Here is a 12,763-nt window from a genome sequence, read left to right as displayed (position 1 = left end):
TGTTTGATAAACTTGTTTTAAGTATTTATTTCAATATTATTTTAAGATTAAAATCATCATTATCAAAATTTTATGTATATTTCAATCTGTTTTCATTTACTTCTGGTGCTTCTACTTGTTCTGTCAATGACAATATAAAGGTATTTTGTTTCTGAAAATATTTCAGCAGCAGTTATTGAAGTGGGAATTAATACTTAAAAGAGAATCTCTGTTTTTCAAAACTTTCTAAGATGTAAACAAATATACTCATACAAAATTAAGAGAATTTGGAAATTATGTCTCTTTTTTTTTAAAGTATTAATCCAAAAGTATTAATTATCCTGTAAAAGAATTATGCAAACATTGGGAGTCAAATATGTAAGCTTAGCTGTGCGTGTCTTTTGGAGCCGTGATTATAAGAGGAGGTATAATCGTATGAGGGTTTTTAGTGATTTGTGTGCTTATGCTCTTTTATGACATTTGCCATGTTTCTCGCAAGAGTTAGGTAAATTTTCTGAGGTATCAGGTAAAATGAGTATGATGGAATGAGATAAAGAATAGTCGGTAGATTGGAGGCAGGCGCCAATCACAAGTGCAAGTAGCTACAGAGCTCAGTGGGGCACCCAGTGTTGACACTGAATCTATATTGAGTAGACATGGACAATGTCAATCAAAACTCACAAGGATGAATGAGGATTGTTATTCGGCACTTGCCGGTGACACAGGGTTGCTACAGCTTCACAGCTCTCACATGAGCTGTATACCACCATGAGATAGGGCTGTATGCCAGAAGACCTGTTGTTTGTGTCCCACTTACTGCAGGGCACAGTACATTTAACTTTGTGCAGACAACATGCGCCTTGGACCAGACTTCAGTGGAGTGCTATACTTTTTTACAGATGAGTCAAGATTTAGCCTGGATACTGATTCTCAGCATACCTGTATCTGGAGAGAGTATCATACCATCCCTCCCTCATCACAGAAAGGAATCATTATGATTTAGGTGTAATGGTTAGATAGGTATTGTGTTAGATAGCCGTACATCCATGGATATGTGTTATAAAGGCTTTGTGGCTGTGATGAGGTACAGAAAGGACATGCTAAAGTCCTGTGTTCGACAAGGGGACAGTTGGTCATGGGTTGCTATTAATGTATGATAATGCTTATCCACATAGGGCTTTGCTAATCAAAAATTACCTGGAAAGTGAGAATATTTGCCACATGGTTTGGCCATCCAGATCTCCTGACCTTAACTGTATAGAGTATGTCTGAGATGCTTTTATGAAGGCAATTTCATCTCACCATCCCCTTTCTTAGAACCACCCCAGCGTTGAAAACTGCCTTGCTGCAGGAGTGGGATTGACTGCCTTAAGTACTCCTCAACTCTGGCTGTGTGAGAAGACCATACCTCATATTAGATTGATTTTTAGTTTGATATCACAATGTGACTTTTTGATAGCCCTGCACTGTGAGCATTACTGATGGTCGTGGGTGTATAAAATGACTTTTGAAGGGTACATCTCTTTCTCTGTCATAAATGTATATTTATAGCAAATTTCATTAAAATCATATACAAATTTTCATAATTTTGGACATGAGAGTATTGTACTATCGAAATTTCAACTGTTATTCTGGCTTATTTATCTTTTAAACCAGAGGTGGGTAAACTACGACCTGTGTTCCAGCTCCAGCCCACCTAAGGTCTGGCCTGCAGCAAATTTAAAAAATGTATTTATATAATATATTTATGATATTACTATATATATTAAATATTTCTATTCAATATATATTATACAGAGTTTATGCTAAAACAGAAGGTGATATGTGTTTGATACGGAAAATGAGTTCACATGGAAGAAGTGTGTTATCTCATTTCATTGGCATTTGCACTGAGCATTTTAAGTTCCTCTCAGTGCCTTTCTGTTGTGGCATGAGCACAGATGAGTATAACAAGATTTACATCTTCCTTGAAAATGTAAATCTTGTTATACTCATCTGTAACATTATCAATAAGCAATACTTATTGATAATCTTCCTAAATGAATAAAAGTACTTTCTATTCCCCCCTCCCCCATTTTTAATGAATATGGAAATTTCAGTCTTATAATAAAGTTATCTTCACTAGCTTTAATAGCAAATATTGATGAAGGAGGATAACAAATTCAAGAACATAATAATCCAAAGAAGTTTGCTCGTCATTGCTAAAGCAGTATTATAAAAACAGTTTCTGTCTTTTTAGTACATACAGAATTCAATTTTCATGTCACAAGAATATCTTTTGTGTTGAATTGTAAAATTACGCCAACATTTAAAAATCTGAAATAAATGTAGAATATCCTAATATGGCAAATTAAAAGAGAAAGCTTTTAAAATAAAGTGCTGCTATTGTATAGCGGCAATTAAAATTACAGTATATTATTACTTTTTAAGATGAAACTCAATGAACGAAATTTCTTAAGGAAGTTAGTATAGTAATTCCACAGTATTTTGTCATCTAATTGCAGAGTGTTTGATTGTAAATAAAATGTTACTGTGAAAGAAGTATGAATTGTCTTAAAGTTTGCATAGTGCATAAGTGGGAAAATATATTCCTAAAAAGTGCAAAAAAGTGGCAGATCAATTTAAATAAGGAAACATTGGTTGAAACTCTTAAATGTGGGTGTTCTATAATATTTAAACAATACATCAACAGTTTAATTACAAAATAAATCATATCCATTGTATTTATATTTAATTATAAAGCTGATGAAAGTCATCTTAATTTATGTTTGGAAATATGTTAACTTTTTATTAATAAATTTATCTGAAGGAAATTGAATAAAATGCATTTAATAATTTTAACTGCATATGCTATGCTTCCATTCTGAAAATTTTCAGATTGAATGGGAATGAAATTTAGTTTTAAACATTTATTAATTAATTTTTAGCCTTTTAGATTATTTATCAATAAGGTAATATATACTATTTTTGTAAAGTATGGTTTCTCTTTCTTTTCATTTCTGCAAATTTTTTATCCATGGCTTACGACATAATTTTGGTGCAGGATAATGTAGTGCTCTTCTACAAATGTCAGTAGTTATTAAGCAAAAATTGAGAATAAAATTTAATTGAATTAAAAGTTGATGTTCTCAAATCAGTTCTTGGGGTATTCATTCAATTTATTTATTGAATCTCTATTAGAATGCAAACCCATCATTAATGATAACTTTAAATGTACAAAACAAATAACAAAATTAGTTTATGGATTGTTACACTTTAGTAAAATCTCTGTACTTAGTAAAACATTTCAGACATATTATATTCTAATGAAGTAGTCATTAGATTTAATTTTCATGTGTTTTAGAATAATATAACATTTACATAATATTAATCTTTTTCTTTTAAGCTTTCTTGCTTACTTTTATAAACTGTTATTTAGAGTTTTCAAATTGCCATGTATTACATATTGTACTAATTATGACTTCTATTTTCTGATGTATAATTTCTCTTATTTTACTGCAGCTGTATTATATGAAGATGCTGTTATCTTAGGTGCTGAAAATGAAACTGTTCTCCTCTCTGTTGATAGTTATGACAAACATCCATTTTCCATTGTTTCTCGTACGGTATGTGTTTTGATGTGTATCAGTTTCTGTACTGTACACTCTTTTAGTGTACACTTTTTTAGTAAGAGTGATAATCAATCCCTCTGTACACTTTTTTAGGAAGAGTGATAATCAATCCCTCTTCCTAAAAAAGTGTCACTTAAGCACCTTTTTTATATCTGCCTGTGCTTTATTATTATTTTTTTTAATTTCAGAGTCAAGTATACCTTCATCATATTTTAAGGCAGTTATTGAAAAGAAAGTGAGTGTAGTTTTTTTTTTTTTTCTTCAAATACGTTTCATTAGTTTATCTTATTAACGTAGTAAAAGTTCTCTGTTTATTCGAGCTTTCAAAATCATGTATGGCAGTAATCTTTTTGAAGTTATACATCTATTATGAAAATGCTTAAAATGATGAATGGAATTAATATACGAAATATAGTGCGAAGAGGCTAAGGTGGAAATGAAGAACCATGAGTCTTTTAAGGGGGATTGGTCACAATGCTTTTTACATTTCTTAAGTTTCAAAATTAGCTTTTCACTCATGACCTAACAGCAGATTCATATTGTATGTACTTTGCATAAAATTCTTTATTAAATATTGTTGCACTTTTTATATGATTTTAAACTGATATGATTCTAAATCTAGATCAGTGTTTCTTCTGGTACGTCAAACAATGTATGCATAAAATCCCAAAGATGGAGCAGTATAGGATAGCTCTGTTAAGTCTGATGCATCATTACTAATAGTGTTAAAAAAAGCTTATTTGCCAATAATCATGATGCAGGTAAAAATTTGAAGATCAAAAGGGTTCAAAAAAATAGTGACTGCATTTAACCCTCAGCTGGAGGGGCTGGCATATGGTACAATTTTAGAGGGGCGGCGTATGAAGTACGCCAGGTCGTTTTTCGAGCCTCTGCTTTGGGTTTGAAATTATTTAATCTTATACATGCCATTAATAAGGGGATTCATCATAGTAAAAACGATATAAGAAAAAGAATAACAGAAAAAAGCAATATAGATGGAAATTATGAGTTTTTAATTAATTTAAAAAATGGATGCACTGGAAATGTAATTTAAAGTTATATAGTATTCTGTATAATTTTCTGTATGACAATTATAAGATCATAAATCAAATTTACAAATTATAAATATTCCGTAAAGAAAAGTTCAGTAAGTAATAAATTTCACAAATGAAAAAATTAAAAACCTTTTGCTACTTTAATCCTCTTCAGATTGTCCCTGTTCACTGCAGCATTGTTTGCAAAGTTGTACTGTCTTGTCCAGATGATTTTTGCATGTAAACTTAGAACACTCAGAGCATTTTATAGTCATGTAATTATTCTTCATTCTACCGCACTCAGCGCAGCGTCCTTTGATCTTTTATGCAGGTTGTTCCTCGTCCCTTTCGGCCATCTTGTCCACTTCTGTTGTTACCAGCCTTCTAATAATAGCTTTGGAATGCGACAGGAGAAACGGCATTTTCAGATGATTCTGAAGAATTGGTTTCATCAAAGATGTAGCTAGATTTAAAAAAAAATATCTTCTAAACTTGATAGTTGCATCAGGTTTGGCGAAGTTCAAGAAAACTTGCAAATTTATGCCCGCTACGTTTAGCAGTGCAAAAAATATTGCCATTGTCCACTTCTTGGTTTTCCGTGCGACAGTGAAATTACTACAAAGTTGGTCTATGGTGTCAACTCTGCCTTTACATTTGTTATAATCCAAGATTATGTGAGGTTTATTCATTTCCTGGTCAATTTCGTCATCATTATATAAAGTACTGAGCAGTATTACACACTTATTTTTTTTCGTTGCATATGAAACAATTGTCATATCCTTTTGAAAACTAAACAGTGAACTGCTGACTTAACTTGTTTTTGATGGCTGGAATTCATTTGAAATTTTATTTTTATTTTTTTTTCAGCGTGCTCACAAGTGGGTAAGAAGATATTGAGCTAGCGGGTAGCTTGTATACCAATTATCAGTCGTCAGGTTACGTTTGGAACCTTTGTATACATCAATTAGCCTTTTGACAATATCAATATGTGAATTAGAAGCCTTGTAAGGTCCTGGGGGTTGATTGCCACAATAAATTTCAAGCTTCAATGTATAAAACGTTCGTGAGTCAACAACTGCAAAAATTTTCAGACCGTACTTTGCGGGCTTGTTGGGGACGAATTGAATAAAGGAGCATCTCCCGCGAAAGGGTTCCAACTTCTCCTCGACTGCAAGTTCATCACCTGGTATATAAAAGTTTTGACAGTTCTGATTGAAAGATTCAGAAAATTCCCTTAGTGCAGCAAGCTTATTAGTTTTTCTTCGCACATACCTTGTGCCTTTATCGTCGAATCTAATAGCAGCTCACAGGTTTCTGAATCGCTTGAGACCCATGACCCCTTGCAAAATTTCAATTCCAGTACTGTCTTTTGCCCATGCTTCCTCCAAATTGAGTTTTGACATTTTTTTGCACCCTACTAAGAATAAAATTCCTAAAAAGGCCAACATTTCTGCTCTATTAGTATCATACAAGCTTCTGTTTGAGACGTTTTGGAGATCATCTGCAGTCCTGTTACATTTGAGATAAATATTTGTATATTGTATGATAGCATCAATCATATTTGTATTTATGATTTTCTGGAAAGTAGAAAGCTCATCATTTATATCGTCACAAGTTTTGGCACTTGGGCATATTTTTTCATCAAATTTTTTCGAGGAGTTCTGGCAAATTTGCTCTTCAGGGAAAATTTATTCCACTTATAAGTTTCCTTTTCTTTTTTCAGAAACTTTCCTCCAACTTTCTTCTTTTTGTAAATTGTTTTTACAAAAAAGTCCTCATATTTTAAATCACTCATGTTATTTTCAACATCACTAAAATCATCATTTGTTGGGGAAACATCATTTGAGGAAGGCAAATGAGGATGTTTAGAAACATTTCCCTCAATTTCTGAGTCACTTTCATGATTAGAATGTTCGATGACTTCCAATTCATCGACATCAGATGCGTTATCCAAATTGTCGGAGTCTTCATCAACCGAGAGTTCTTTCAAAACGCGCAAATAATCTTCAGGAGGTACAATATTCTTTCTGTGCATACTTGGAGGAGTGGCATACTGCATTCGCCTACGCGACATGTTCACCATAACTGCTTTCGGAAGGGAGGCAAAAACCAGATTGACCAGAAATATCATATGCATTGCACTCATGGAATATTTCTAGGAGGGTAGAGGAAGCTCAGGAAGAGGTTGTCTAAAAATTACAGCCCAAAAGATGGTATTGGCGTACTCTGTACGCCGGCTCCTCCATTGCAGGGTTAAGCCAGTAGATTGTTGTTTTGTAAGCTCAAACAATCATATAAACTCAGTCATACAATGCCAAATCATCCATATATATCTTCATTAAAGATGCCTGAATTTATGAAGGCTGAATAAATTTTTTCATGGTGGAAAGTTCAGAAGAGGATTTTATTTTGGGTACTTTCAAAGTTACTAGGCCCTTAGATTTGTTAATATGAATTGAATGGAGCTTTGTATTAAACAAACTCTCTGTGATATGAGACTCCTATAATACATAATTAAAAATTAAGGTCTACATCATTCTGTATTAATATTTGTTTATCAATATTTGAAGCCTATTTTCATGTATCAGTATTTTATTTTTAATTGACACTTAATTAGTATTTCTAAATAATAGATTATTTTTATGTATTATTATGTGCTTAATTTATGTTTGTATTAAGTTTTTATTATTTGATTTAATGATAATTAGCTAAATTAGATATGTATTAAACTCTTGTAATTAACCAAGCTGATTAATGTATGGATAAAATTGAGACTACATGTGATTAAAAACATTTTGTATGTTGTAAGAAATGAATTTTTCGTATGTTTTAAAGAATCAGTATACACTGTGTTGTTTAAGCTAGAGTTTAATTAAAATAATAATTGGTTTGATTTGTCACCTTGTTTTCCCCAGAAAAGTATTTGTGTTTCTTTTATTTTGCAGATTAGCATTGTTTAGGGCAATATAATGAATACTGTGTAAAATGTGGCATTATTATATATAAATTTGTGATGTCAGTTTTAGATAATATTCACTGTATGGTCTAAAAATATGGCATATCTACATTGTTCCTATAATGGGGTAGATTGTCTATGTATTTCAGTTCCTCACTGTAGCTCATTTCCATCTTTGTCCTTGCTTTTATATTAGCTACTCTTCAGTTATTGCATTTGCAATTCTTTAGGCTGATTAAATTGTACAATCCTTTTTGTTGTCATCTTTCTACAGGTACTTCTGCATATTATTTTCACTTTCATTTTGGAAAACATGTACATCCAAAGTTCCATTAAGGCTTTTTTCTATTGTCTCTTCTTTGGCTATGCCTTACACCTGTACTTTGTATTAGGGTCCTGTTAAACTTTTAACTTCATTTAGAGTTCTCTGTTGTGTGATTTACTTTATCAAAAATACAAAGTTAAAAAATCTCAAAGTTCTTAAAATATCTCTCTCAGAAAATTAATTCTAAACTTTTTTTAACCATGTACGATTAATGTGCTAAGTACCCATGCATTATAACTGATAGTTTAGCACATTCAAAAAAGTTTCTTCGAAAAGATTTTTTTTTTTTTTTTTTTTTTTTACATCCACGTTATCTTTCTTTAACATGATGAGATTCTGCCAAAGTATTCATGTGATTCAAAAAATAATGTCAGTAAATGTGGTAGTATATTAGATGTGAGTGCATTTACAAATGAGATAAGTACAAATGAGTTTCTTGGCTTTATAATATTCAAAGTGATGTTATATTTGCATTTTTCTTGATATATTGTTTGCAATGAGTTTCTTTCTAGAATTTATGGAAATACACTTTAGGCAGCCATAAAGTTATTTTTTATGAAATTCCATTTTTAAGGATTTTGGATGTATGTGTATCTCATTGCAAAATGCACATATGAGAACAGGCTGGCAAATCTAAAATTTCCTGAATCATTTAAAATATTCTTTCTGCTCTGAAATCAAGGTACTTATTTAAACAAAGTCACTGCACCCAAATTAATATTATAAAGAAAATGAAAGCTATAAAAATATAAATTTATGATATGTAGACTAATATAAGGTGTGTTCGAAAAGTTCGGTGAATTTTACCATAAAAAAAAAGAAACAAGAGAAACAAGCAAAATAGCTTTACTGGCCTTCAAAGTATTCGCCATTAGCAACAATACACTTTTGACACCGGGTGTACAGTTGTTGGAAACTGTCTGCAAATGCATCTTTCGCTATGGCTCAAAGCACCGTTGTCACACATTGTTGGATCTCAGTAATGTCGGAAAAGTGTTGGCCTTTCAGAACTCCTTTGAGGTAGGGAAATAGGAAGAAGTCCACGGGAGCCAGATCTGGAGAATATGGAGGGAGATCCAAAACTGGAACCTGCGGCCTCTCGAGGAATTGGGTTACACAGATTGCAGTGTGCGGTCGAGCATTATCATGGAGCAGATTCCACTGTCCATTCTGGTACTGTGGCCGAATCCGGCATATGCGTAGCAGCAGTTTCAAAACCCCCTCCTAGTATTCCGCATTGATGGTTGTAGCCGCGGGTACAAATTCATGATGGATCAAACCCTTACTGTCGAAAAAGACGATCAACAGCGTCTTGATCCTGAATTGTGTCAAACAACTTTTTTTTTTGTAGGGGGTGATGACGTTCAACACCATGCCATGGATTGCCGCTTGGTCTCCAGATCATATTGATAGCACCACGACTCATCTCCTGTAATTATTGCTTCCAAGAATTGCGGATTCCGGTCACACATGTCGATAAAATCTCCAGAGGTTTCCATCTGGTATTGCTTTTGCTCGTCTGATAGCGAGTGGGGTACAAACCGGGTGCATATCTTACGTTTATGCAAATGTTTGTGCACAATGGTGCTCACACTGTCTAGGCTTATCTGCAATTCACCAGCTATCATTCTTAAAGATAGTCGTTGATCTGCTGCAAGCATCCGTCGAGCTCGTTCCACTTTGTCTGGAGTTGTGCTTGTTGTAGGGCGCCCTGACCGCGGCTCATCTTTAACATCCTCCTTTCCATCTGTAAAGCGTTTAAACCACTCATAAACACACATTTTACTCACTGCTTCCTAACCATAAACTTTCACTAACATGTCATGTGCCTCCGTCGCTGTTTTGCCTAACCTGAAGCAAAACTTTATGTTTATGCATTGCTCCATGTCACACTGACTGTGTTAAAATGCTCATAGCGTGCGCTTCCTCTTATCTGTCGTAAAATGGCCATTAGATGGCTCTAGATGACATTTCTCTCACTGCGTCTGCATGAGTGCAAGATCCTAACCGGTGCGATTTTTTAATTATGAGACCAATCACCGAACTTTTTGAACACACCTTGTAGCTAATGGTCTTGAAATTAATTTTAAGGCAGGTATTTTAAAGTTATGCCTTATTTGTAGCTTCTTGAAATGTAAGTTACTTTCTGTGATTATGTAGCAAATTTCTAAAAAGAAAAATACTTTTGTTTGTGATGTAATGGTAGTAAAAGAATAAGCATTAAGTGATTTTTAACTTTACATTCTGTCTTTGTTGCTGTAGAAATATCATATCACAGTCTTTATTCTGATTTTTTGTTATTTATTTTATTTGTGCCATCTGCTTGCATTTATTATTTATGAAAGTTTCTTTTACACAGATTGCAATGTAATATTTTATGTTTTATGTAGTTTAGGTTATCATGCTTGGGAAATTGCCCGAAGTTGCTCAACTCTACCATATTTTCCTCATTCACTAGAGCTTCTTTTACATGAAATCTTAGAAGAAGAAGCTACATCTTCAGATCCTATTCCAGGTGGGTGTAGTTCAAGAAAAGTATATTCATATATATTTTTCTTTTGTGATAAAACCTGTAATCTTGTAAATAAATCAGTGGTTTTTAAATGTTTATAATACTTTTAGTTTCATCTCAGGTTCAATTCATGGCAGTAGAATATGGACGGCATATAGGTACTTTCATGAATTTCTGCATGTGTAATATAAATTTGAGCCAGTTTTCCTTTAAACAACCTTCACACAGTTATCATTTCCCACACAAATAATCACAAAGTATTTTGGCATTATTAGCAAGCTATTCAGCAAAATCAATTTCATAATTAACATACTTGAGGTGGATTTTTATTACTTTAGATGTTCTGTGATAAAAACCTGGCCAGATCTTCAAGGTGGGAGACTACTGATATTTTACAACACTCATGACAACACCATTTATGACATATATCTTCAACCTTCTCTTATTCCTAAAATTTCTCAAGATTTTTTTTAAAATTCACCGTAATATATATATATATATATATATTAAATCCCAAAACTTGATTTCCGTGATTCTTCCAATTTTTTAAAAAAGGTTTCATCAACTTCTACCATTATGCATGTGAAAGTAGATTTATCTGAAAATACCATGATCTGATTCTCCAGTGAGATCAAGTGCAGCTGCAAATCATCTGGCACATATCAATCAATGATCACAAAGCATGACTGAGTATTCTGTATTCCTTGAGTTGGTAAGCAGTGTGAAGTTTGTGTGCTTGTTGAAGTTGTTTAAGGATTTGTGAACTTTGGTCTGTGGAATTAATATGTTCATGTACTTTTTGAAAACACTATACAGATGACTTTCCTTGTATTACTTCATCAAGAGAATGTACTATATTTGCAATATATGCCATTTTCTGTAAGGTTTTTCTATTTTGCATGGTGGATGAGCCAACATACTGAAGCATGCGTCTACGCAAAAATATAAGAACAACATAAATTGTATTTAAGAAAATAAATTTTTTTTGTGGAAATAAGGAACCAAAAAGTTATTAATCCAGAATGCTTATTTTCTCCCTTTTTACTTCCTTGTATGAAGTAAAGGAAGTATTGTACTCACGAAAAATTTCAGGTATCATATTTCAACAAAAATATCCGTTTTGAGCTCTGTCGAATGCAAAAACCTTTCCCTGGTAGATGCAGTTGCCTTCCCATCATATCCCAGGCACGTTTGACGAGAGAGAGATCTGGTGAACTGGCTGGCTAAAGAAGTGTTTAACAAGCTGTAAGACAATGCGTAGTAACAACTGCCATATGTAGTCTGGCATTATCTTGCTGAAAAATAAGGCCAGGGTATTTCAAAAGGAACAATATCAAAACAGGTGTCAGAATGTCGTTAACATACCACTGTGTTGTAAGTGTGCCTCTAATGACAACCAAAGGGTCCGGCTATTAATGGAAATGGCATCCTAGACATGCAGTGTGTAGATGCAGTAGGGAAAGCAGGATCAGCATAGTGCTTTGGGCTTTTCCAGACACGTCTTTGATGATCGTGACAACACAATTAGAAGCGGGTTTCATTGCTGAAGACTATACACCCCCAAGCAGCATCATTCCAACTTGATCGAGCCAGACAATGTAATTTGGCTCATTAGTGTGCAGGCATGAGGGGCAGGTGGCATAACAAGCATAGATTTTGCTCTATCAGCCATCTGTGAATGGTCATGGTGGACATTCGTGTGTGTGTTACACATCTGATAGTTGATAGCAATGAATCAGGCACTGTAACAGCTGATCTGACAATCACTCTGTCTTCCTGATCTGTTGTTGCCCTAGGTCAACTGCTACCATCCTGACTCTGAAATCTGCCATTGTCTACCCATTCTTGCCAGTATCTTTTAATCACCATATCACTTAAACTCATATGACGAGCGATTTTCCAATTTACCTGACCTGTCTCTTTCAATCCAATGATATGACCTCTTTCAAGCTCTTGACAGTTGCTTTTAACGAGCTCTAATCCTGCGGCGAGGTATTTTTTCAATCGTTGAAAGGTATCCAAAATCGAAGTCGCTATACATCTGCTGGATGCACAGTTCCAATGAGCTGGAGATCGTACTATTCATTCATTCACTGGACACCAAAATTTTAATCATTTCCATATTTGATCAAAACATTTATGCATATGAAATTTCAAAGCAATTGGATGATTCCTTCTTGTGTGTTGATTTTTTTTTTGGGGGGGGTTCTATAGAATGTATATTTATATATATAAATCTGCATGCAATATATATATATATATATATATAAGCTTAATATTTATTTGTTGACTTTATTAAACATTTTTTTCAGCGCGCCCATGTGTAAAGCATACATTACGCATAGT

The 12,763-nt window shown here is 33.5% G+C and overlaps 1 protein-coding gene across 3 annotated transcripts in view; it reads left to right on the top strand.

Moving 5' to 3' along the window:
• The window catches only part of Rich (Guanine nucleotide exchange factor subunit Rich), a 153,066-nt gene that overhangs the window by 80,177 nt on the left and 60,126 nt on the right, over positions 1–12,763 (top strand). For all 3 annotated transcript variants that reach the window (XM_085810847.1, XM_035353446.2, XM_035353445.2), the window contains exons 21-23: positions 3,481–3,584; positions 3,779–3,825; positions 10,296–10,420. In XM_085810847.1, the coding sequence (XP_085666973.1) occupies positions 3,481–3,584; positions 3,779–3,825; positions 10,296–10,420 (276 nt within the window). The remainder of the gene's footprint in view (positions 1–3,480; positions 3,585–3,778; positions 3,826–10,295; positions 10,421–12,763) is intronic.

The sequence above is a fragment of the Stegodyphus dumicola genome, chromosome 2 (assembly GCF_044657685.1).
Source record: "Stegodyphus dumicola isolate Sdum_Otavi_A_Nest chromosome 2, ASM4465768v1".
Taxonomy (NCBI): Eukaryota; Metazoa; Arthropoda; class Arachnida; order Araneae; family Eresidae; genus Stegodyphus; species Stegodyphus dumicola.
This window is presented reverse-complemented; position numbering and strand designations above follow the sequence as displayed.